The sequence below is a fragment of the Geotrypetes seraphini genome, chromosome 2 (assembly GCF_902459505.1).
Source record: "Geotrypetes seraphini chromosome 2, aGeoSer1.1, whole genome shotgun sequence".
Lineage (NCBI taxonomy): Eukaryota > Metazoa > Chordata > Amphibia > Gymnophiona > Dermophiidae > Geotrypetes > Geotrypetes seraphini.
This window is the reverse complement of record NC_047085.1, coordinates 459,819,426-459,847,425: the sequence shown is the minus strand read 5'-3', so window position 1 is coordinate 459,847,425 and position 28,000 is coordinate 459,819,426. Positions and strand designations below refer to the sequence as shown.

The 28,000-nt window shown below is 41.3% G+C and overlaps 1 protein-coding gene across 1 annotated transcript in view; it reads right to left on the bottom strand.

The window, feature by feature from the left end:
* Positions 1-28,000, bottom strand: part of LOC117354292 (double-stranded RNA-specific editase B2-like) — a 708,392-nt gene that overhangs the window by 48,861 nt on the left and 631,531 nt on the right. Inside the window, exon 2 of the mRNA XM_033931535.1 lies at positions 20,749-20,835. Coding sequence (XP_033787426.1) covers positions 20,749-20,835 — 87 coding nt within the window. The remainder of the gene's footprint in view (positions 1-20,748; positions 20,836-28,000) is intronic.

Sequence of the window (28,000 nt, the reverse complement as noted above, 5' to 3'; positions counted from 1 at the left end):
CCTATGGTGTTCCACAGGGTTCTATTCTTTCTCCCCTGCTTTTCAATATCTTCCTAGTTCCACTTCTAACCTTAGCTCAGTCTATAGGATTTAGTGCTTTGGCTTACGCCGATGACATCCAACTTTTGCACCCTATCAACTCTTCAGACACAAGTAATATTCAAGAAATCAATATCAAACTTGACAAAATCAGTCACTGGCTTCGATCTAATCATTTATCTCTCAATATTGACAAATCCTGTGGTATTCTCTTTCCAGCTAAAAACAATGAATCTTTAAAAGGCCCTATTTGCATTGACGCTAAACAAATTCCAATTGAACCTAAAGTAAAATGATTAGGAATCATCCTAGAAACAGACCTCACTTTTCATGATCAGATCAGTGCAGTTACCCAAAATGCTTCTATATACTCCAACTAATTCGCTCTATATTCTCTCTTTACGAACCAGACTCCATCCAAACCCTAATTCACTCTCTGATTATTTCCCACATATATTACTGTAATTCCTTATACAATGGAATCATGCAAAAAGAAATCTGCCAACTACAGTTGATTCATAATACTGCTATTAAACTTATCCATAATGCAAAAAAAAATATGATCACGTTACCTGAGGCACATTGGCTTCCTGTTTCGTATCAAATTACTTACAAAATTCTCCTTTTTGTATTTAAGATTAAACTCACCACGCTCCATCTTTTCTTGAAAAGTATCTCATGCCTTATGCTTCTCTCAGGGCTCTGAGATCTTAACCTCCAGACTGTTCCACACTCTTAAAGATCTTTTCTACACTCGAAACTTTATATTTACTGTCACAGCCCCTTCCCTCTGGAATGCAATCCCATCTCATCTTCGATCAGAAAACTTACTCAATAAATTTAAAACCAAATTAAAAACTTTTTAATTTCAAGATGCATACCAAAATCCTGGATAAGATCCTTTTTTCATTCAATTTTAATTGCTCAAAACAACCGTTTTTATGAAGCGAACCCCTTTCCCGCTCCTTTTTGTTCTCTCCCTTCCCCTTCCTACCTCCATTTTGTTTTTATTTTGACTTCGATGTAATTTTAATTCATCCCCTCCCTCAGTGCCTCTCATATCTACACTGTCCTCCTCTTGTCTTTGTCTGGGTTTTATGTTTCCCCATTTTAATTATTTATTTATTTATTTATTTTTTTATTGCAATTTTTTAACCTCTAACTTTAGGAATTGTAAACCATCCAGATACCTGTTTGATGGTTGGTATATCAAATTGTAAATAAACTTGGATATTGAAAAATGACTTTCTTCAAGGTTTCTAAGATGGAAATTTTCCCTGGGTCACCAAAGCTAATAAAGTATTCCAATCAAATTGAATAAATAACTCTTAATGTTAATCACTGTTTTTTTATTTTTCCTCGCAGGAGCTCAAATCTAAGCAGCCATTCCATTCAGGCTCACTAGCGCCCCCCCCCCCTCAATAAAAATTTTATGTAGTTAGCCACCCACTGCTGATCACCTAAGCAGATGGTTTGGTGTGGAGTATCTTTGAAGGATACTATTAAAGCAGAAAATTTAAGGGGTCCCAACAGAGAGGTTTCAAGCCATGAGTGTTTAAGAGGAAGGCAGAGTATAGGATGAAAATGATCCTTGTCAGCTTCTCAACAGCCTGTAGATGCAAGGAAAAAGCACAATTTGAAGTGTCTGTATATAAAATCTAGAAGTCTAAAAAATAAGATGGGAGAGTTAGAGCAGGGGTGGGCAACTCCGGTCCTCGAGGGCTAGAATCCAGTTGGGTTTTCAGGATTTCCCTAATGAATATGCATTGAAAGCAATGCATGCAAATGGATCTTGTGCATATTCATTGGGGAAATCCTGAGAGATTCTGGCCCTTGAGGACCGGAGTTGCCCACCCCTGTGTTAGAGTATATAGCATTGAATGATGAGGTACATATAATAGGCATCTCATAGATCTGGTAGAAGGAGGACAATCAATGGAACACTGTGTTATCTGGGTACAAATTATATCACAATGGTAGATCAAATTGGAGGGGGGAGGATTGCACCATATGTTAAAGAGGGAATTGAATCAAACAAAATAAACATTCTGCATGACAGATAGCAGTGTGGAATCCATATTAATAGAAATTCAGAGTGTGAAGGGAATGAATATACAGGTAGGGTTATACTACTGTCCCCCATGACAGAATGAGCAGACAGATGAAGAAATATTTTCAGAGATTAGGAAAGCTGGCAAATTGAGCAACAGCATAATAATGGCTGATTTCAATTACCACTTACAGAGCCACATATACAATGCATAACCATGCACTTTCACTACAATGGAGAAAAAAGCCTCAGTTCTCAGGAGTCAAGCCCTCATTAAATTAAGGAATGCCTTACAATCAGTCATTGGCTGAAAAAAAAAACCCCTCCACTGGCATACAAACAATACTTGTTTCATGACACTTAGAACTCTTCAACTGTGCCCCCAAACTCTATTATAAATACAAAATTAGTGTTCAAAAAAAGCAACGTCTCTTCTTGAACACAAGCAGCTCTTTATGAACATGCTTTGGGAAAAGAGAATAGTGGCCCAGAGTATCTTAAAAACAAGGTCCCACAAATGCTTGCATAAATCCAGTGCTGGCTCTTTTGATCAAAATAACAGTCCATACATTACATTACATTACATTACATTAGGGATTTCTATTCCGCCTGTGCCTTGCGGTTCTAGGCGGATTACAATATAGAAATATCTGGAATATTCCAGTAGAGTTACATTTCAGGATAAGAGTAAGTTACAGGAACAGTAGTGAGATATGAACTACAATTTCACAGAGGATAATACTTGTTACAGAAGATAGTACATATAACGGAAGATAATGCATTTAACAGAGGTAATACATGTCAACTCGATCGGTTAAATCGGGTGTAGTGTAGCAGAATTACAGTACATTCTAGATCACAGATAAAAGATAATATAGGTGGGTATTTCCGAAGTCGTTGATTGGGAGGTCATTGGGTGGTGGTTAGAGTGGTGGGAGATATTTTTTGAACAGTAATGTTTTTATTTCTTTGCGGAACTCTTTTATGTCTGTTGTTTTGGTGAGTAATTTTGAGATGTCAGAGTCTATTTTAGCTGCCTGTGTCCCCAGGAGGTTGTCGTAAAGTTTCTTACGACGAGTACCGTTGAGTGGTGGGTAGGTGAAAAGGTTCTGTGTTCTCCTTCTTCTTGGTGGGAGGTAGTCCTTCAAATAAGGCAAATGTTTTCATAAATACGTACTGACACACAGTCCCAAAATTTAAACCATACTTAACATTCCACGAACACCTAGTCACTGACAAAGTCTTTTCTGTTCTGGACAATTGTTTGAAGCTAAGAGTGAGTGGGGAGAAGTTTGCCAACACCTGGGAGGGAAGTTTGAAAGCGGTTTTGTGTGCTTTTGAAGGCAAAATTAATGGACTCCTCTTTACCCAGCCCTGCTACAGTTTTCAGGCTGGAGACTTTTTTTTTTTTTTTGGTATATGTTTGCCTAGAGAATTGGAGTGAACAAGATTATCTCTGGAAACTGTTGAAAAGCTATGAACTTACCTGAGTGCTGCTGAGGAGCAGACTTGGGAGAAAAGAAAATGTAATATAAAGCTGCTCTGTAAGAGTGCAGGACACAGAGAGAACTGTTTCTTGAGGAATACAATATAACTACGTGGCATAACTTTTAGGTGCTCCCATTTAGCCATGAAAAACCAAGCCTAATTTGTGCATGCATCAGGCATATTCTATAACAATGCAAATACATTGTAGGAAGGTCTATGACCTGCCCATGCTCCTCCCCATTTCGGATTTGCACACTAGAACTGGCATGCAGCACTTTATAGAATACACCTACCGAGTTGTGCCCGCAACTACAGCCTCAAGCACCTGAGGTTGTGGGTTCAAACCCACGCTGCTCCTTGTGACCCTGGGCAAATCACTTAATCCCCCCCATTGCCCCGGGTACATTAAATAGATTGTGAGCCTGCCGGGACAGAGAGGGAAAACTGTTTGAGTACCTGAATAAATGCATGTACACCATTCTGAGCTCCCCTGGGAGAACGGTATAGAAAATTGAATAAATAAATTAAAAAAATTAATTAATTAATTAATGCCATTTGGTGTCAATTATGAGGTGTTACTTGCCAATTATTGGCAGCAATTAAGCTCATTAAACAATTAAGTTGTGCTCTCAAATCAGCTGTGCGCCTCAATCTGCGTACCCAACTTAAGGCATCATATACAGAATTGGGGTAATTGGGGTAATTCTATAAGAAGCCATCTTAATTTAGACAGCAAGAATGCACAAAAATGATGATATTCAAGTCACATATGAGTGCATGTTGGCACATGCATAAATGACTATTTTCTTGCCAATTGATGAATGGAAAATTAGTTTGTTCAACTGATCATACAACATGCAATTATATATGAACAAACTGCTTGCAGTTAAGTATTGTATATACCAAGATCTCAAACACCCAAGACACTACTTGTACTTGTTTGAGGTCTTGGTATATACAATAATTAACTGCAAGCAGTTTGTTCAAATACTGTATAATTGCATATTTTCTTGGCACGCACTACCAATATTTAATGGTGTGTACGTTGTGAGCATTCGTATGGACGGAGTTTGGGTGCAGGGAGGGCAGGGGGCACATTTACTTGCATACAGTATATAATACTAAAATGTACCAGTGTTCTTGAAAGCTGGTCGCCATGCTAAGGAAGTGAATGCACTTATGCAATTGTTGCGGCAAAAAAATCCCTATCCTGAGGAAGACCCGAAACGCGTTGGTGGGGACTAGTGCAACAAAAGCATAAAGCTAAGTTTAAATACGATTAGCATTTAGGAAATGAAATGACCTAAATAATTCAAAAAGAAATGAAATGAAATGGAGAATTCAGTATTTATTATGAAATTAAGATAAATTTATAACAAAAAATATTTTTTAAAAAGCATAAAAGTAATCCGGTGACAGGTCAAAAGCGCGCACCGACAAAGGTGCGCCGACAACCCAGCGCAGACAACTGAGCGCAAGGCGGAAGCGTGCCGAAGAAAAACAGTATTTTAAAGGGCTCCGACTGGGGTGTGGGGGGGGAACTCCCCCCACTTTACTTAACAGAGATCGTGCCAGCATTGTGGGGGGTTTGGGGGGTTGTAACCCCCCACATTATACTGAAAACTTCCTTTTTCCCTAAAAAAGAGGGAAAAAGTTAAGTTTCCAGTAAATGAGGGGGATTACAACCTCCCAACCCCCCCCCCACAACGCCAGCACGATCTCTGTTAAGTAAAGTGTGGGGGGCCCCACCAACACCCCCCTTCGGAGCCCCTTAAAATACTGTTTTTCTTCAGCGCGCTTCCGCTTTGCACTCAGTTGTCTGCGCTGGGTTGTCGGCGCGCCTTTGTTGTCGCGCGCTTTTGTCTATGAACCAAGTAATCCATATCACATAATTGGGTGGAATCAGTGAAGAGTGCTGCCACGCTGTTCCTGTTTAGACAGGGTGGCGTTCTGAGAATCCCCATTGTGATATAGAATACATTAGCACGATAGAGTGAAGTATTGTACGTTTCTTGAACAGTTGAGGCATGAGCATTTACACCACCTCTATAGCTAGTGTAAGTGATTGTTCCTAAAACAGAGGTGCCTTTTTGACCTCTTATTCTATTACACTGGACAACAAATTTTTCCAAAAGTTTTGCTTCCTTACAACAAACTCCAGTTTGTCATGTATGTGTCATGATGGTTGATATTATTGTTGTGTATGTGAATTGATTATTTGTTGTGACCTGCTTTGGGAAAGGTGGGATACAAATAAAGAAAAAAAAAAACAAACAACAAAAAAAACCTGGTGATTATGATAGAACCCTTCAAAATAAACACAAATATAATTTCCCACTGACTGTATCACGTTGGAATTTTGAGAAACACGATGGTATCTTTAATTGACTATAACATGTTTTAATGCACAAAATTTCTGATACGTTGCGATAGTTCACTGTGGCTAAAAGTATTTTCCTGCTGATTTTTGTTTGTGCTCAGTGTCCGGTGCATCTCATTGAAGTTCAACAATAGTCAACCAGCATTGATGGATTCCAGTTGCCCTGATATCTTTTTCCCATAGTGGCAATGTCCTGGTGAAACCTTTCTCCATGTTTGTTACTGACTGCACCAAGATTTGCGGGGAAGAAATCCAAGTGTGAATGTAGAAAGTTCATCTTCAGTGACATGTTGCACTTCATGGTTCATGGCTCTAAGACGTTTGTCAACCAGTTGAATATAGTTTGGTGCTCTGTAACTGCCAAGAAAATTCTCAATGACATCCTTGAATGCTTTCCAGGCGATTTTCTCTGGCTCGACTAACAGATCTTCAAATCTCTCATCATTGATGACGTGTCTGATCTGTGGACCGACAAAAATGCCTTCCTTAATCTTGGCGTCAGTTATTAATTGCATTAAAATGAAAGTATAACAAGAAATTGTAAAAATGTACTTTTTTGTTAAAACGGTACGTGATACATAATTTTAAACATGATTTTAACTTAATATAACATAACAGCAATTCATTCGTATACCGTGACTACCTTACAGTTCTGTGCGGTTTACAATTCTAACGTACTGTGCATTCATAGTGAATAATAATTCAGCTATTTAAGAAATTTCTCAAATAGATTGTTTTTTTTAAATCAATTTCCTGAAAATTACATATGTAATCTTAGAATCAGAATGCCAAAATTCTTATCCCATAAAGCCACCTGATAAGCCAGAATTCTATTAAAGAATCTTTTATATAGGCAGCCTTTTACTGAAGGAAATGCAAATAATCTAGAATCCCGTACAAAGCGCATTCTATCAACAAACTTAAAGTGATCAATGATAGGAACCAAGCCATGCAGTGCCTTATAACAGATGCAACCAAACTTGAATAATAATATAATTTTCATGATCAACAGCCCAAAATACCTGAAGGTATTGAAGAAGCAAAATCTTTGTTGTCCAGTGTTATGAAAAGTAGTCACCTACTTTTTCTTTATAGAATAGGTTCCACAATAGGCACCCCTTTAAAGAATTACCCTTCACAAGTAACAGTTATTTCTTTAGCCTACATGATCTACTTTTTTTGTTTTCTACTACTATTTATCATTTCTATAGCCCTGAAAAGTGTACACAGTCCTGTATAATCAACATGTAATAGACGGTCCCTGCTCAAAAGAGCTTACAATCTATTTGGACAGACAGATTGGGCATATAGGGCTTGCACAGAGAATGATAATAGGATGGACATAGGTAATATTATGGTGAGAGGGGAGTTAGGAGTTGAAGGAAGCGTTGAAAGAGTGGGCTTTAAGCTTGGATTTGAATACTGCCAGAGACAACTTCTGACGCAATGACTCAGGCAGTTTGTTCCATGCGTACAGTGCAGCAAGACTGGAGGCAATGGAGGAGGATACGGATATGAGGGACTTTCCCGATGAATAGTTCACGGTAGGGAGCATAGGGGGAGAGAAGTGTGGAGAGATATTGAGGAGCTGTAGAGTGAGTTCACTTGTAGGTCAGAAAGAAGATTTGTAAATGGATGGGGAGCCAGTGAAGTGACTTGAGGACAGGGTAATGTGAGAGTGGCAGCTCTCACAGAATGTAAGTTGTGTGGCAGACTTTTCTCTACATCTTATTCATTTCTCCTGCTGCTGAACTAGAAACAGAGAAACATGACAGCAGATAAAGACCGAATGGCCCACCCAGTCTGCCCCTCCACAGCATCCACCATCTGCTCCTCTCCCTAACAGATCCCACATTCCTGTCCCACGCTATCTTGAATTCAGATACGATTTTCGCCTCTTATCACCTCCAACGGGAGTCTATTCCACGCATCTACCACCCTTTCTGTAAAGAAATATTTTCTTACATTACTCTTGAGCCTATCACCTCTTAACTTCATCCTATGCCCTCTCCTTCCAGAGTTTTCCTTTATTTGAAAAAGACACCTCCTGTACATTAATGCCACAGAGATATTTAAATGTCTCTCTCATATCCCCTCCCTTTCTTCTTTCTTCCAGAGTATACATATTAAGTGGACAAAGACCACTAACCAATTTTGTAGCAGCCCTCTGGACCGACTCCATCCTATTTATATCTTTTTGAAGGTGCGGTCTCCAAAATTGCATATAGTATTCCAAATGGGGTCTCACCAGAGACTTATATAATGGCATTATCACCTCCCTTTTCCTACTGACCATTCCTCCCCTTATGCACTCAAGCATCCTCCTGGTTTTGACTGTCACCTTTCCTACCTGCTTTGCCACCCTGAGATCATAAGACATAATCACCCTCAAGTCCCACTCTTCTTCCGTGCACAGAAGTACTTTGCCTCCTATACTATACCGTTCTCCTGGATTTTTGCAGCCCAAGTGCATGACCCTGCATTTTTTAGCATTAAATCTTAGCTAGATCCCGCCTCATGTTATCTACATTCTCCCGGATGTCTACCCTATTAAAGAGCTTGGTATCATTCCCCAAAAGGCAAACTTTGCCAGACAGTCCTTCCACAATATCACTCACAAAATTGTTAAATAGAGCCAGCCCAAGGACAGATCCCTGTAGCACTCCACTAACAACATCCTTTTCCTACAAGTAGACTTCATTTACCCCTTCACTTTGTCTCCAGTGGTGTACCAAGGGAGGGGGGAGGCGGTCCGCCCCAGGTGCACGCCCCAAAGGGGTGCACAGCTGGCTACACTCCCTATACTGCTGCTGCTGCTTTCCTTAACCAGTTGCAGCGGCAGTAAACATTAACGCAGAGGCGTCTGCGGCCCAACTTGTGCTCCCTCCGGCGGATGTTTAAATTCTGGCCGGCTCCCCTGCAGCAGTGGTGTTTCCGTTTAAAGCCGCAGCCGTCGGCTCCTCGCAAGATCCGCGCCTGCGTCAGAAGCGTTCCCAATGACATCACGTCAGAGAGAAGGCTTTCGACGCTGCATTTTCTAGCCTGCATTTCCGACGCTGCATTTCCTAATCTACCAAAAGTGGGGCCTGTCCTGACCTCGCAGTGTCACTAGCATTTTCTAGAGATTCAGCCCCATGTGCATGTAGCTATGATTCTTTTCCCTTCCCTTTTTGTTTCCTTATTCTTTCCTGGGGATCAGCACCCTTTAACCTCCCCCCCCCCCCCGACACAACATCCCTGAGAAACAATCTACCTCATTTTGGGGATTTTCTTGGGTAAGAGCTTGTATAGCATCTGTCCCTACTGGGCTCCTCTTATGCTCAGTGCTGGAAATTTTCCTCCCTTATGGTCGTTTATGGTTTATCTGCGTAGGGGTTTTGCATGGAAGCTCCTGCCTAGGGTTTCCATATGGCTCCAGAAAAAGGAGGACGCATTGAGACATCCAGGTTTTACTTCTATTACTTTCAATAGAAGTAAACCCCAGATGTCTCCATCCATCCTCCTTACCTCCATTGCTTTCATTGGACGTAAAACCTGGATGTCTTAATCCATCCTCCTTTTTCTGGAGCCATATGGTAACCCTACTCCTGCCTTAATCCTAGACTGGCTATCTGAGATTCCAGCAAATATCTCTGCTTTCCTCTCGGTCTTCTGTGACACACCCCGTGGGTCACGACACGGGGGGAAATAAAATGCTGACATTTAACAATAGTGGACAGAAACCTTACATTTCAGGGTTTATTCCTATTTCATATTTGAAAAAATATGAAATGGGAAGAGAAATGAAGCTACATTCCTAGCAAATAGTATCCAAGATTTGAGAAAGTCTTTAAGACTCAAATTCTTTTTCTAAAGAGCATCCTTTAAGTTCTCTATGCATGAGGGTATTATCTTTCAGCAAAACTTTTCTTTTAGAAGATCTATCTCTTATTTATTTATTCAATTTTCTATACTGTTCTCCTCAAGGGAGCTCAGAATGGTTTACATGAATTTATTCAGGTAGTCAAGCATTTTTCTTGTCTGTTCCGGTGGGCTCATAATCTATCTAATGTACCTGGGGCAATGGAGCGTGGGGATTAAGTGACTTGCCCAGGGTCACAAGGAGCAGTGTGGGCTTGAACCCACATCTTCAGGGTGCTGAGGCTGTAGCTTTAACCACTGCGCCACACTCTCCCCTCAGTCTTGACATACACTATAGAGACTTGAATACTTAAATTGCCAGACAGGGCCTTATTCACACCATTAATATCCAAAGAGGAATCTTTTGTCCCCCTTTACTGGCAACTCCAGGCAAAGTTCTCTCTCACTGTTCATGACCAGGGCAATTATAGCTGACGGGCCCATTGCCTCCCTCAGACGATCTGGCAGCCAAAGCGCCAGCTGATGCTTAGACTTGTTATTGAAACCAACACAGATCACTGCATCACCCCTACCTATAAAGTCCCAGCAGAATCTGGGGAGCTGTTTCTACTCTTTGGGGCTTAGAGTCACATCCACAGCTGAGAAAAGGACCGATCCTCTTTCTGCCAATCCATGCTCATGCGGATTTAACATAGGTCCCATTTTATGCAACAGGAGCCATTTAACGCACTAGTGCTAATTTCTATTTAAATCTTTTTTTTTATTAAACAGTGATAACAGCGGGAACAACAAAAGCATAAGACAAAGTTTACAATAGAAACTAGCTACCGTGGAGGACTGGACTCTTATGTCCTCCACGGTCATGATCCAACACCAAACCACCCCTACCCCGCAGAAAGAACCCCACCCACCCCTTCCCTCCCTCCCCCACCAACAAAAATACTACAGTACACAGACGGGGATTAGATATCAAACAGGTATGCCAGAATACAATTGGAGTCTATTCAGGATACGGCTACGATTCACAGGGGATAAAATGTTCAAATATGGAGTCCAGGTGTTGACAAAGTCTCTGCTCTGACGACGAGAAGAACAGGCCAAGCGGGCCTCCCAGCCCATAAGCTCATGTAGCCAATTCCTCCAAAGCCAAAAGGAGGGGGGTTCAGAAGAGAGCCAACAACATAAGATACATTTCTTCCCCAAAATAAAACATTTACTAAGAAATAGTTTTTCTAAAGAAGTGTACATGGAGATAGGGCAGGATTGACCAATAGGCCAAGTAGGCACCTGCCTAGGGCCCAAAATGGTCAGGGGGGCCCGATGAAGGAGGGCATCAACATTGTTTTTTTAAAATGGCAATGGACCCCTCCAGCATCGATCGGCAACACGGCCCCCCCCCAATCGGCAACGCGGGCCCCACCCCGATCAGCAATGCGGCCCCAACCTCCATCGACGGAAAGTAAGACAAGCAAGCAACGCAGGTAAGAAAGGCAACGTGAACTCTAATTGTGCAAGTGGTGCTGCTTGCCCAAAGCTTCCCTCCGATGCAGTTTCCTGTTTCCGCCTGGGCGCATGGTGGGGTGGGGCGGGGCAGGTGACCCAGTGTACTTGTGTGCCTAGGGGCCCTCGCCAAATTAATCCTGCCCTGCATGGAGAGCAAGGAAAAATGAGCAAATAACATAGAAAGCACTGATACAGGCACAGAAACCTGCAAAAGGTCCTGCAAGAAAGAAGCCTGTATCCCCTCACAACTCCAGATACCATGAAAATAAGAGTTAACCTCAACAGAACAACACACACACACAGAGTTGAGTGTCAATACAGCCCATATATTAAGCCTGACTTTGAGAAATATAAGCCCGCAGGACTGTGCGATAGTGACATTCCCGTAATTCAGCATTATAGGCTAGGCCAGCTGTGTGTTTCAGCACTCGTAACAAAAAACTGCCCCTAAGGTCCCTACCCAAATCACGCTGACAAGCTGCCAAAACCCCAGGAAAAACCCTGAGTGGTCGAAGATCCATAATCTGTCTATGAAAGTAAAAAATCGAGACCCTAGTATCCTGATCTGCTGCCAAAAACCCATAGAAGCGGGTCCCAAAATCCCCATCCAGGGAACCCCCCCGGAGAGAGCCCACATAATGCCTGAGTTGACAATAGGCAAAATGAAGGCCAAGCCCAGGAATCCCCCGCCACTCCAGGTCATCGCAAGAAAGAAGGGCCCCATCATCCTGTAGAACATGCTGTAACTGCTCCATGCCCCGAGCCCGCCAGTGACCAAAAATGGACAGGCCAACATCCGGAGGGAAAGCTAAATTCCCCACCAGGAGCAAGAGTACACTAACATGGGAGTCCTGATTCCACAGCTGAAGAGTCTGGTGCCATGCTATCCACAAAGACCGAAAAAGAATACTACTCATTAGTGCTAATTTTGTGCTAAGTTTGTACCTGAGGTAATGGAAAGTTTAGTGACTTACCCAAGGTCACAAGAAGCTTCAATGAATTTTGAACCCTGGCTTTTGTTTGTGCTAATCACGGCTACTCTTCTATTTTTTTTTCTTCACATAAACAATACACAAGTACCCACTTGCTACAGAAATCCATATAAGTAATCAAATGAGGAAAATATTATTTCAAAAATACACAACCCACTATCCATATTAGCCCACCAAAAGGAAGGGGGGTGTTATACCAATCATGAAGGATTTCATTCAGTAAGAAAAATAATAATAATTACCAAAAGGCCTTAACACTAATACAGCAATATAACCTATTTAGCTGCTCCAATTAGTGGCACAGTAAGGGGTGTGTGTAGGGGGTGTGTGTGCCCTGGGCGTGGCCTTCCTAAGGGCGCAGCACCTCTCCTCCTCTCTGCCCTCTTGCTCCTCTCCTTGCTGTGCGCGTGCACCCCTTGCCTTCCCCTGTACCTATTTTACTTCCCTGGCACGAGGTGGCTGCCCGTGCCGGCATTGGCGCTCTCACTGATGTCACTTCCGGGACCCGCGCCTAGGAAGTGATGTCAAAGTGCGAGGCAACACCAATGTGGGCACGCTGCACACACCGTAGAAGTTAAAAGGGTATGGGAAAAAGGAAGGGAGTGCACGCGCAGTGGAGGGGGGGGGGGGAAGGGGCACTGCTGACCTTTACTACACCACTGGCTCCAATTTAATCCTTAAGAATCTTCTTTCAATCAATAAAGGCTTTCATTTGTTCTGGGTAAAATAAAAAAAAAAAAAATTTAAACCTCCCAGTTTTACCAAAGCTTCACATGGATAGCTCAATCGAAATGAAGCTCCAAGGTTAACTGTCTTTTGTCTATAAGAAAGGAATGCCTTCCTTCGATCTTGTGTTAATGTAGTCACATTAGGGTAAATCTGTTACAGAATCTTCTAGAATTGATGAAAGACTATTTAAATCCAATTTCTGTGGTTCAGAGCAGGTTGCTCTAATCCGATCTCTCCTTGTACATTCCTCTTAGACATGCTCAAATAATATACCTTGTTCAAAGGAGGAATTAAATCAGAGGAAAAATGTAAAACTTCAACAAGATAGTTTTTGACACATACAAGTATCCAGAGATAATATACCTGATTTTTTACGTACGTACTTACTTCCACACTACTTAATCTGTTTCCTTTCCCTATTGAATTTTTCTTTTATGTATCCTTTCTAAGAAATTGTAGTTCTTCCCTTTTTTCCCAATGTTTTCATGTCGTAAGCACGTTTGTCATGCTGGTTTATGTTTAATTTCTTAAAATGTTCGTCTCCCAGCTATTTTAAATTACTATGTACAACGCTTTGTACCTTTGGAGAAGCGTTTAATCAAAATTTAAATAAACTATGAAAGTATAAAACTATGTGCTCCTTTTACTAAGCTGCGATAGCGTTTTTAGTGCACGCAGAATTTCAGCACGCGCTAAACTAATGCCAGCTCAATGCTGGCGTTAGCGTCTAGCACACGTGGCAATTTAGTGCGCGCTAAGCGCGTGCTAAAACTGGTAGCGCAGCTTTGTACAAGGAGCCCTATGTTTCCACAGGAAAATTCCAAATCCCGAGATTCAGTCTTCTATTATAATTCTCCATTTGTTCTATCTTCCTTTGCAATTTCATTTGATCTTTTATTATTATATTTCTAAATTCCTGGAGAGTTTGAACGTCAGAATATACTTGCTGAATCCTAGTAGAAGAAACCTGTTGAACATCTTCCACAGTTTTACTGAGATTATCAATCTTTGAAAGCAAAACAGTTACCTAGGCTGAAGATTTCTTAACTGCAGAGGCCAATTCAGTAATAGCCTTCAAGTTTCAAGTTTATTCATGACTAGCTGATGCCCCGGCGTTGCACGGGTTTTTAATTATAGCAATAACACTGTAAATGGATTCAAATAAAGATACTTTATAGTGGTGAATGAAAGTATTTTTTTACAGCTTAATAAAAAGTACAATATTCAAATTATAAAGTGAAATATTTGACAAAATGAATACAATACAACTAACGCAAAACGTGATTATAAACAACAATTTTAGTTTCACCTCCTGGAGCAAGAACATATAAATTCTTGGGTGAACCCACCCTTGAGCAAGCAAAATAGAGTTGTGGGCTGTGAGACCCCCAGAACACATCACCCCAGGTAGTGAGGGATCTGCATACCAAGTTTCGTCCAAATCAGTCAAGCAGTTTTTGAATTACAGTGAGAATGGCAGCTTTTTACATATTTTCCATTGACATGAATTGGTGAAATCTGATGTTCTGTTTGTAGCTCCGCCCACGTGTGCAGGAGGGACGCGAGACCCCCAGAACATATCAACCCAGGTAGTGAGGGATCTGCATACCAAGTTTCGTTCAAATCGGTCAAGCCGGTGTTGAATTACTGTGAGAATGGCAGCTTTTTACATTTTTTCCATTGACATAAATGGGTGAAATCTGATTTTCTGTTTGTAGCTCCGCCCACGTGTGCAGGGGGGCCGGGAAACCCCCAGAACATATCACCCCAGGTAGTGAGGGATCTGCATACCAAGTTTCGTCCAAATTGGTCATAGTGAGAATGGCAGCTTTTTACATTTTTTTCCATTGACATGAATGGGTGAAATCTGATTTTCTGTTTGTAGCTCCGCCCACATGTGCAGGAGGGCCGCGAGACCCCCAGAACATATCAACCCAGGTAGTGAGGGATCTGCATACCAAGTTTCGTTCAAATCGGTCAAGCCGTTTGTGAATTACTGTGAGAATGACAGCTTTTTACATAATTTCCATTGACATGAATGGGTGAAATCTGATTTTCTGTTTGTAGCTCCGCCCACGTGTGCAGGGGGGCCGCGAGACCCCAGAACATATCAACCCAGGTAGTGAGGGATCTGCATACCAAGTTTCGTTCAAATCGGTCAAGCCGGTGTTGAATTACTGTGAGAATGGCAGCGTTTTACATTTTTTCCATTGACATAAATGGGTGAAATCTGATTTTCTGTTTGTAGCTCCGCCCACGTGTGCAGGGGGGCCGGGAGACCCCCAGAACATATCACCCCAGGTAGTGAGGGATTTGCATACCAAGTTTCGTCCAAATTGGTCATAGTGAGAATGGCAGCTTTTTACATTTTTTCCATTGACATGAATGGGTGAAATCTGATTTTCTGTTTGTAGCTCCGCCCACGTGTGCAGGGGGGCCGGGAGACCCCCAGAACATATCACCCCAGGTAGTGAGGGATCTGCATACCAAGTTTCGTCCAAATTGGTCATAGTGAGAATGGCAGCTTTTTACATTTTTTCCATTGACATGAATGGGTGAAATCTGATTTTCTGTTTGTAGCTCCGCCCACGTGTGCAGGAGGGCCGCGAGACCCCCAGAACATATCAACCCAGGTAGTGAGGGATCTGCATACCAAGTTTCGTTCAAATCGGTCAAGCCGTTTGTGAATTACTGTGAGAATGGCAGCTTTTAACATTATTTCCATTGACATGAATGGGTGAAATCTGATTTTCTGTTTGTAGCTCCGCCCACGTGTGCAGGGGGGCCGGGAGACACCCAGAACATATCACCCCAGGTAGTGAGGGATCTGCATACCAAGTTTCGTCCAAATTGGTCACAGTGAGAATAGCAGCTTTTTACATTTTTTTCTATTGACATGAATGGGTGAAATTAGATTTTCTGTTTGTAGCTCCGCCCACGTGTGCAGGAGGGCCGCGAGACCCCCAGAACATATCAACCCAGGTAGTGAGGGATCTGCATACCAAGTTTCGTTCAAATCGGTCAAGCCGGTGTTGAATTACTGTGAGAATGGCAGCGTTTTACATTTTTTCCATTGACATAAATGGGTGAAATCCGATTTTCTGTTTGTAGCTCCACCCACGTGTGCAGGTGGGCCGCGAGACCCCCAGAACCTATCACCACAAGTAGTGAGGGATCTGCATACCAATTTTTGTTCAAATCGGTCAAGCTGTTTTTGAATTACTGTGAGAATGGCAGCTTTTTACATTTTTTTCCATTGACATGAATGGGTGAAATCTGATTTTATGTTTGTAGCTCCACCCACGTGTGCAGGTGGGCCGCGGGACCCCCAGAACATATCATCCCAGGTAGTGAGGGATCTGCATACCAAGTTTCGTTCAAATCGGTCAAGCCGTTTTTGCGTGATCGCGGCACATACACACACACATACATACACACATACATACCTCCGATTTTATATATATAGATTTGATTAATCGCCTATCATAATGTCTAGGCGATGTCAAAGTAACCGCCGTGGGGAAAGATGAAACACCTGTTCCTACTCTTTCACTGCTCATCAACTCCTGGTGTTTCACAATCGGTATCTCTCCCCCACCTAGGACTGCAGATGACAGATCTGTAATCGATTGCTGGTCCTACGGCAGAACCGATCTAGACACTGGACACGGCGGAGGAGATGGCTCTGGGGGAGATAAGCTGACATGAAGCCCCAAAGACCTAACCGCTCTTTCTGGGTGGTCAAACGCAGGGCTAGTTCCCTCGGATTCACCAATTGCTGCAGTCCCAGTGGTATATCTCCATCTTCTGCTGCACCAATGAGTTTGCTCGGCCTGGTGAGGAAGTCGCCCGCAGTTCTCCTTTTCTCTTGGTATGTGGCATAGTGGGGCCCATTGACATCTTTTATTGCTTCTATTTAGTTGTCATTTCTCTTTATTTTCTGTTTGATGTCCATACACATCCAGGGTGGGAGGGAGGGGGTTGGAATATATTATTACTTTAAATAAGAGTGGGTTATTGGGAGATTAAGTGTACTTATATCGTTGATTGAGTAAAAAGGGTGGGGGAAAACGATTACTTTGAATATCTGTAAGTTAAATATGATTTTTTTGATTTGTTATACATTGCACTAATACTTGAAAATCAATAAAGATTTTAAAAAAAGCAGAAAACCACAGTGCCAAACAAGGAGAGGCAAAAACGCTCACCAGGTTTGTACCGCCATCTTGTCCACTCCCCTGCTACTGTGTGTAAGATATATTTTATGTATATAATTCTGTGCATGCGCATGTCTAGGTTGTTCAAGAGATAACTGTGATTACATGTACATCGTTCCATATGGTATTGTATTTTCTACTATAATCAATAAAAACATTTGAACTTTAAAAAAAAAAAAAAAATAGTCTTAAAGACATAGACATCAAAATGTAGTCTTGCCTGCTCATGTAGGATCCTATTTACAAAGTGAACTAAGCAGTTAGGCCCTGATTCTATAAAGTCCACCTATAGAGGCACCAATTCTATAAAAAAAAAAAAAATTATAATAATTATGCGCCCATTATAGAATCACACTCAGCGTCACCTAAACATGCTTAGGTGGCGCTCAGCATCCTAACATTTAGGAGGCCCAATTTATGCCAGGGTTTTCGGTCCCTAAAGTTAAGCACCAATATCAGAGCCTAACAACACCTGATTTACAAAGAGGTGCCTACCTGGAAAACATGCCCACGATCTGCCCCCCTAACCACGCCCACTTTTAGTGTAGGTGCATTGGGCTAGGCACCTATATAGAATTGAGTGTTTTAAGTTAGGCGTCAATCTTTCAATTAAGTCTAATTAAAGCTGATTGTGAGGTGCAGAGTGCCAGTATAGGCACCGATTAAAATTATTGCTCAATTAAATTAGGTGCAGATAGTAGCGCCTAACTTTAGATGGACTTTATAGAATCAGGGCCTTAATGCAAGAATTACTGTACTGTAATTCCTGCATTAGCCACCAAAATTTTGAAAGGGGTAGGAAGTGGGCAAGGATTGCACCTTACATTTATCACACAGCTTGATATCACACATTAATTGACATTAAGGGCTAGATTCACTACGCAAACCAATCATGTACCAATCGGTTTGTGACCCAATTTCCCTCCAACCCGATTCACTAACCTGTGCAGCAATCTGATCCCGTGCATGCAAATGAGGGGAATCAGCACGCAAAGCAGGAAGGACACGATTCACAAAACTTCTTCTGGCACATTGACTGGCTGGTTGATCAAAAAAACTAGCGACTGGTGAGAACCAGTCTCTTATGCTAAAACCCTGCTCTCTGCCCCGATTCTCCTGCTCTGGCCACCCTGCTCTCTGCTCTTTTCTCTGCCCCGATTCTCCTGCTCTGGCCACCCTGCTCCCTCCTCTCTGCCCCAACTCTCCTGCCCTGCTCAGCCCCCGATTTTCCTGCCCTTCACCGCAGTGTGAGCCTGTGGTTTTAACCCGCTTTAAATCCGCGGGTTAAAACCACGGGCTTGCACTGCAGGGAAGGGCGGCAGAGAGCAGGTGAGTCGGGGCCAGTAAAAAAAAGTAAAAAACAAAACAAAACCAGACAGCAAACACATGCGCAGACCATCTACAGGCAAAGTAGATGGTCAACGCATGCGTCAGGATCGCTACCTAGCAATCCGTGTCGGCAGATGGGGATGTGCCTCTGATTGCCCCCCATTTTTGCAGAATCGATCGGCCCTGCCTGGATTGGACACGGATTGGTCACGATCGGGCAGGTTAGCAAAGCTAGCCCTTAGTGGCAGAGTTGTTGCCTCTGTATTAACTGTCTGGAAAGATACTGGGCATACTCCCAAAAGATGTAATGTAGAGGGTGTGCAGTTACAGTGCACTATTATGCAACATACATGTCTGCAAGTCCGAACATGAACAGTGCTTCTAAAATGAACACCATAATGTATTACAGTCCAGAGTTGTACGTAAAAAGGGTATAACTGGGTGCTGTTTTTTATGGATCCTATAGAACACCAGTGGAACAGTGAAGATACATGTCTATAAGTTAGTTGTGAGCACTTACTTCAGCTATAGAGCAGGTGAAAGTGCATGCACCTACATCCCAATGATATCACATAATTATAGTACTGTATTTTATGTTACGTATGGAAATGTATAGCCATTCTGGGGCAAATTCTAAAAAAAAGGCACCTACCTTACCTCTCCTTTTACTAAACCATAGTAGAGGTATCTACCGTGGCCTGGAGTGCTAAATGCTCCGGGCTGCGGTAGAAAACTCTACCGTGAATTGGTAAAAGGGGAGGGGGGGGGTTAATTAGTAAATTGTCTTCAATTACAAGCTTTGACAAGCTCCTAATTTTAAAATAAAAAATAAATTGTATGGTGCCTAGCGATGCCTAACAATAAAGTAGGTGTGCTTATGGGTAGAGAGTGACTTAGGTGCCACTAGGAACGATTCTCTAAAGGACTTAGGTGCCTGTAATGTAGGCCTTTAAAATCCTGGCCTATGTTATAGACGCCTAAGATTTAAGTATGGCGCAGCAAAGTGCGATTCTGGGCACCTAGGAGTGATTGACATGCGACAGGCACCTATAAATATTGTGCCTATCTTTTTAAGTGCCAATTACAGAATTTAGCCCACTGTGCCCAGACTCTGCCTATGTGTACGCTTACTTGAAATATATGTTCTAAGTAAGATACACATGCATTTACAGAAAAAGGCTTAGGTAGAATTTGGCACATTTGTGCATATATATGCCCAGATACATGTATATAATCTATTGCAATTAATCAGGAGATTCAAGAAAATAACAAACACATTTCACATACCTCACAAATCGCATATCAGCAAAAAGGAGACACATCAGGGTGGTGTTTAACGCTTCACTTCTTCAAAATGAGTAAAAACACTCCAATTGTTCTTACACGGACCTCTTTAGTCTTCTATCTTCTATACCAAAATGGTTCCAAAACAACAATATTCAAAACTTCTTTGCAGCATCCCATAGACATAAAACATACTCACTGAAATTTCTTTTAAAACCTAAAACTAACCATGGAGAGGAACATCAGAAATTCAACATAGGAAGGGGATCTTGGGATGATGAGAAGAAGTTTTCAATATTGTTTTTTTTTTGAACCATTTTGGTATAGAAGATAGAAGACCAAGAGGTCCATGTAAGAACAATTGGAGTGCTTTTACATGTTTTGAAGAAGTGAAGCGTGAAACACTACTTTGGCGTATCTCCTTTTTCGCTCATATACATGTATATGCCATTATTCTAATAAGTATATGCATAATTGGCGTGGATCTGTTGGCTTTTACTTTACGGAATTACCTGCATACCGCCACCAAATTAAATTTAAAAAATGAAATACATTTGACCCCCACAGCACACTGACCAAATAAAAGGGAATATTTAGTTCTAAACGTTCGCATTTGGCCCTCTTTTACTAAGCCATGGTAGATGTTTCTACCACGGCCAGTGAGTGCTAAATACTCTGATGCTGCTCCGATGCTCTTAAGAATTCTGTGAGCATTGGAATAGCGTTGGAACATTTAGTGCTCTGGATTATGGTAGAAACCTCTACCATGGCTTAGTATAAAAAAAAAAAAAAAAGAGGGGAGGGGGCATGTGTTCAATTAGACAACTAGCAAGTTTATTTGATATATTAGCTGTAAAAGGAGACGAAACTGCTTACTAAGACTGTCTTCATCTTTCATGTGTGTTGCACCAGGACTTAAGTTCTTGAAGGGTGAAATAAAGGCTGACAGTCTGCTTTCTTTTTCTGGAATTAAAAAAAGGAAACATTCTTTTGTAATAAGCATCTCAAAGAAGTCTGCTGTGGTCACATTTTTGTACTATACATTTCTCAGAAACATGTGTTCGGCAAGCCCTTTTTTTCGGTTGTTCTCTCAGCCATTTTCCCACACTAAAAAAATCTTATATAACTTTTTTTTTTCTCCTTTATGACTTGTTTTCATTTTCATTTAGTGGGAGGCAATCACTCTTTTTTGACAACTGATCTGAACATTTTTTTTTATAACAAAAGGTTTTAACAAATAAAGCCATAAAGAATACTGATTTTATCACACATATAGGCCCTCTTTTGCTAAGCTTTTGTAGAGGTTTCTACCGTGGCCCAGGACGCTAAATGCTCCAACGTTCATAGGAATTCAATGAGCACCGGAGCAGCGTTGTAACATTTAACGCTCTGGTCCACAGTAGAAACCTCTAACATAGCTTAGCAAAAGGGGGGTAATACTCGTACATTATTGACAAATTCAAAACCATAGTAATAAAGAAATAGAAACACAGAAACATGATGACAGATAAAGGCCAAATGACCCATCTAGTCTGCCCATCTGCCGTAATCATTATCTCTTTCTCTCTCTAAGAGATCCCACGTGCCTATCCCACACCTTCTTGAATTCAGACACAGTCTCTGTCTGCACCACTTCTTTCGTGAGACTGTTCCACGCATATACCACCCATTCTGTAAAAAAGTATTTCCTTTGATTACTCCGGAGCCTATCACCTCTTAACTTCATCCTATGCCCTCTTAATCCAGATCTTCCTTTCAACTACAAGAGATTCAACTCATGCGGATTTACACCAAGGAGGTATTTAAACGTCTTTATCAATCTCCTCTCTCCCACCTTTCCTCTAAAGGTGCCATTCAGACTGTATGCCATTCAGTCATAGGATTCTCTTTCCAAGGTTTTGGGACGAACAAGAAGGTGAACCTATTCTAACTCTAGTCCAGGGGTAGGGAACTCCGGTCCTTGAGAGCCGTATTCTAGTCGGGTTTTCAGGATTTCCCCAATGAATATGCATGAGATCTATTTGCATGCACTGCTTTCAATGCATATTCATTGGGGAAATCCTGAAAACCTGACTGGAATACGGCTCTCGAGGACCGGAGTTCCCTACCCCTGCTCTAGTCCTTCGTGGAATGCCGACTTGATGCAAATTTGAATTAATAACTGGCCTGAAGAAATTGGGAAAATGTACAGCATTAATATTTAACTTTCAAAATGACAGCCAATAAAATGAGGAAAATATCTACCTAAAGCTAAAAGGAGCAGCTGCCAAGGTTATGGAGACAAATCTATAAAGGTGGCATCTAAATGTAGGTGAAGCAAAGATGCTTGCTTAACACCAGTTCAATAATAGCATTAAGGTAGACCTAACCCGTTATAGAATAGTAGCAAAAAGCTGCTTTGGCCTGCTGAAACTTAGGCACAACAGCTAATGCCAGGTCAATGGTAAACATAAACTGGTGCGCCTCTAAAAGCCTTGCAATGTGTACATCTAATAGTATTCTATAAGCACTGTTCCCTCTAATCTGGACAGGAGTCTTCCATCTACAGTCTGGCCAGTGGGGGTGCTGTTTCACTATCACATTTTCAATAGTGAGGAGCAGGCAAGTTCAGGGAATCTGCCTGTCCCTTGTGATTGAAAACACAATATTGAAGCATCACCCCCTACTGTTAGCAATACAGTTGGAGGATACCTGCTCAACTTAGAGGGAACAGTGTTTACAAGATGTGTGCATTATTAGACAGGATGCCTATGACATGCCAATGCTCCACTGACTGATATGGCCCATGTGCCGTTACGCAGCATGTAACTAGGGCACCAGTTTTATAAAATAAAGTCTAGCAGCTATCCAAGTAAATGCCAATTTGTGAAGTTAAGTCTCCGTATTCTATAAATTAGTGCACCCAACTGGCACCTAAAATTAAACATTCTTTATAGAATTGCCCTTCACAACTTTATGTCAAAATACATCATACAGCAAAACAACTTCATCCGATTGTGTTCAAGATTACTTCACTATTAATAGACCTATAAAACAGGAGAAAAAGACTCATAAGCCTAAAGTTGTACCACTTATGTGCTTCTATTTAGTAGCTTACTTATAATCATCAGCATAAGGACTTCCTGAAAAATTCTCAGCCAAAATATAAATAATCTTCTTCAATTTTAAATCAAGTAAAAAATATTTTTTTACTTAGGGGTCCTTTTATCAAGCCGCGCTAGCGACGTTAGCGCGTCGGACATTTCATCACGCACTAATCCCCACGGTCAGCTATAAAACTAACGCCTGCTCAATGCAGGCGTTAGCGGCTAGCGCGGCAGGCGGTTTAACGCGCGGTATTACACGCGTTAAACCTCTACTACAGCTTGATAAAAGGACCCCTTAGTTTCTGTGTCTGAATCAGCAGCATTCAAGCCTCATAAACTCTGTACTTAGGATGGTGGCCAGCGTATCACAGTGCAATGACTGCTTTGTCAGGGAAACAGAGCTCCAGCTCATGCATAAGAAAAACCTTAATAATTATTTGAAACTTGAGAAGTTCAATTTAAAAAAATACATATTAATTAGCAAAATATAACTTACATTTACTACAAAATCTACGACTACTTGAGTGTTGAATACTTCAACTATGGCAGAACAGTGTTTCAATATCAAACTATATAAGGGCTGCAAACATCACATTAAAACAGCCCTCACTTTTGATTGGATAGCTCTTTCTTCATTCATACATAACACAATTACTTGTGGGAAACACCCAGTTGGCAGAGAATAATTAAACTCTTCAAAAATAGTAAAAACCAATCTATGGATAAATTACAAACCTAGTGGCTGCAGAGTCTTCAATTTATAAATCCAAAATTGCTCTCATTGTTGCAAATGTGTAATCCTGTTACCGCACGCGCCCCCCCCCCCCACATCATCAGGGAAATTATCTATAGCAAAACAGCACTTTTTATTGAAGGTGCAATTCACTGACAATGTTCAACAATAGGTGCTTCTTTTTGCTCCCTCTTCAGTGTGCTTTAGTGCTCATTAATTCTCACTCAATTGCCTAGACGTCTGTTCCAATATACTGTTTCTTGCAAGGGCACTGTATACAATAGATAACAAATTCTGATAAACATGTGGTGAAGTGTCGTAATTTATATGTCTTACCCTCCCATGGATTGTCAAATATGCCAATCCTAGCTTATAGTTACTAATAGGTGGTAGAACTGTTAGTGTGTGCCAATGTTTCTTCAAAATTGAGGTCATTTGTCGTGCACGGGCATTGTAGCTGAAAACGCAAGTCATATACTTATCAGCTACCTTTTCCCTGGCTTTTTCACAGCAGAGCAGATCTCTATCCTTAAATAAGGCTCATATGACTAAACTAAGCTAAACCTTCACGCTTATATGCTGCATCTTCTCTATAAAAATAGAGCTCTGCACGGTTTACAAAAAATTTAAAGAAAGGAAAATATAATAAGAATTAGTGATTGTATAGAGAGCACTGAAATTTACATTTTTGAAAATAGCCAAGTTCTCAGATGTTTTCAAAATAATTGGAAAGAGCCCAAATTATGCAGCTGGACAAGAAAATTATTCCAAAGCTCAATAGTTTTAAAGTAAAGAGATTTCCCTAATTTTCCAATATAGATAACACCTTTTAACGATGGGAAAGATCATTTAAGCTTTTGGATAGATCTGGTAATATCAGTTCTTGCAAAATTCCAAGATAGGGGAATTAAAGGAGGAAGAGTGTCATGCAAGATCTTAAATGTTAGGCAGGCTCATTTGAAGTAAACCCTAGAAGTTACTGGGAGCCAGTGAAGTTTTAACAAAAGCGGGAAACATGATCAAATTTCTTTTTTGCAAAGATCAACCTAGTCACAGTATTCTGGATCTGCTGAAGTCTTTGTTAACTCTTTAGAGCAGACACTTTGCTGTAATTTTTTAGATAGACTTTTAGACTGTCTTAAATTAATTTGTTGAGGAACATATCTGGCAATAGTGCAAACATTGCAAGAGAGTAAATTTTTCTTTAAAGCAATCGGATGGCCACTGAAAAAGTCTAGATTAAAATATGGTCAAGATTTATTGATGACTTCTTTTTCTGTATGGGAGTGTCTCATAAGTTGCTAACTTTTGAATTTGAATTGAATGCATGTCATCCTAGAGTTGAGTTTTCATTGATTTACCATGCAACACAAATATTTTTTTTAGATAATTTGATTATTAGAAATAGATCATGGTTTTCTACTACTGTGTATAGGAAAAATATGGATTGAAACTCCTTTTTACAATTTTCCAGTGCCCATCTGGTTGCTTTAAAGAAAAGTTTACTCTTCTCCAACACTACCACTGGATTTGTTCTTCAACAGATGAATTTAAAACAGTCTAAAATACTGCCTAAAAAATTACAGCACAAAAAACAGGGGAAACAAATCCACAAAATACAAAGGAACAAATCAAAGTGGAAATGTCCAATCAGAAAGGTGCACAAAAAAGTGTCTTTCAACTCTTCTCTCAGAAAGAGAATGTCTTCTTCCCTCTGTCTCTCCTCTCAGAAAGAATCTGAAGGCTCATATAACTCCTTAGAGTAGCCAATCCAGGGTCGTTGAGTTACTTTGGATGAATAAAGATTTTGGATCAATCAGATGAGTTGAAAGACACTTTTTTGTGCACCTTTCTGATTGGACATTTCCACTTTGATTTGTTCCTAAAAAATTACAGCAACATGGCTACTCTAAGGAGTTATATGAGCCTTCAGATTTTTTCTGAGAGGAGAGACAGAGGGAAGAAGACATTCTCTTTCTGAGAGAAGAGTAGAAGACATATCTTTGGGTAAGTATACATTATTTTGCTCTGAGCTTTGATAAGTTTGGGAAGAAAAGCTAAATTGTAGGATCCCTTCTATAGACAGTTTAGAACTTAGGTTTAAACAATTTTTATTGATGCAAACAACATCAAATACAGTTGAAGACACAAATGATAAATACAATAATGATGCATCAAATATAATAATATAACAAACACATATAAATACTCTCTACATCCCCTCCCCAAACTGCCCCCCCCCCCCTTCCCTTCACCACCCTATGGTACTCTCTACCCCATCTCGTCAAAACAGCAATCCTATTGAATAAAAACCCAATTAGGATCCCAACTTAAAACTGCACTTCAACCTTTAGGACCTGGCAACTAAGTTTCAATACCAAAAAATGTAAAGTCATGCACCTTGGCAGCCAAAATCCATGCAAGACTTACACCCTTAATGGTGAGATCCTAGTGAGGACTGTAGCAGAACGCGACTTAGGGGTGATCATCAGTGAGGATATGAAGACTGCCAAGCAAGTGAAGAAAGCGTCATCTAAGGCTAGACAAATCATAGGTTGTCTACATAGGAGTTTCGACAGCCGTAAGCCCGAAGTCATTCTGCCATTGCATAGATCCATGGTGAGACCCCATCTGGAATACTGTGTACAATTCTGGAGGCTGCATTACCGCAAAGATGTGCTGAGACTTGAGTTGGTCCAGCGAATGGCTACCCGGATGGTCTCGGGACTCAAGGATTTTCCGTATGAGGAATGGCTGAAAAAATTGCAGCTATACTCACTCGAGGAACGCAGAGAGAGGGGAGACATGATCGAGACGTTCAAATATCTCACGGGCCCTATCGAGGTGGAAAAGGATATCTTCTTTTTCAAAGGCCCGACGGCAACAAGAGGGCATCCGTGGAAAATCAGGGGCGGGAAACTACACAGTGACATCAGGAAATACTTCTTCACCGAAAGGGTGGTTGATCGCTGGAATAATCTTCCACTGCAAGTGGTCGAGGCCAGCAGCGTGCCTGATTTTAAGACAAAATGGGATCATCACGTGGAATCTCTTCACAGAGAAAGGTAGAGGAGGGTGGAGGGTTATTGGGGTGGGCAGACTTGATGGGCCGTGGCCCTTATCTGCCGTCTATTTCTATGTTTCTATGCTTCTAATGTTTGTAAATATGGATCACAGATCTGCAAAAACAGCATTTTTCACTTCCTAGCCCTTCCAGCATCTCTAGCTTCCCATACTTTGGGACAGTTTAGATCTTAAAAGAGCAAACTTTACTTAGCTAGTCTCCATAGAATAAATAGCCTTCACTTCTCCCTCCGTATACACGGGGGTTAGGTGCAGAGCTGGACCGCGAAGTGTGAAAAACCGCAAATAACTTCTTGGCCAGCTCTGACCCACCCCCGCCTCCCTCCCGCCTTCCTCCCGTGCTTTAAATACAAACTCTCACTCAACAAACCATCCCGGATCTTACCTCGAGGTCTAGCGGGCTTTTGGGGCAGGAACGATCTTCCTATACTCCTGCCCCGTGCAGATCACTCATAGGAAATGGCTGTGGGGAGTTTCCGTCGTAGTCTCGAGAGACTACGGGAGCTCATGGCAGCCATTTCCTATGAGTGATCTGCATGGGCAGGAGCTTAGGAAGATTGCTCCTGCCTGAAAAACTGCTAGACCACCAGGTAAGACTTAAAAATTGCCCCCAAAATTAAATTCGCCCCCCCCAAAAAAAAATCACGAATAACCGAATCCGCGGATGCTGAAACCACGGATTCGGAGGGAGAAGTGTATAGTTCCTCAGTTTTGTAAGCTTAGGAATCTTCTGCTAGAGATAGTTTCTGGCAGGCAGAGCAGGGTCTGGCATAGTCTCCATTCCCTCCTGCCCACCCCTAGCTCTTTTCTTTACTTATAGTATGAATTTATTGTCAATTATTCTAATTAGGATAACTCCTTATATTTCATTACCTGCAAAGAATCAAACACAAAATAAGCATACAATATAACCCTAAGACAGATATAAAGCATATAAAGTATATAATAAAATCCTAAGGCTCTCTAATATATTCCTAATAGCTTAATAAGGTTTAATTAATTAATCAGCTCAATAACAAGATGCAGACAGTAGTTCATCAGCAAGAGGGGTGCTATCCAGTTTTTTGCACTGAGTGTCACATCTATGATTTTCTCCCAGTTGGCAAAAAGTTATATGTGTGTGCTCACTGCAAAGAGCTCCTAGCTCTCAGAGAATGAGTATGTTCCCTCAAAGCTAGAGTAGCAGACGTTGAGAAGCTGAGGGACCTACAGGGATGTAGAGATG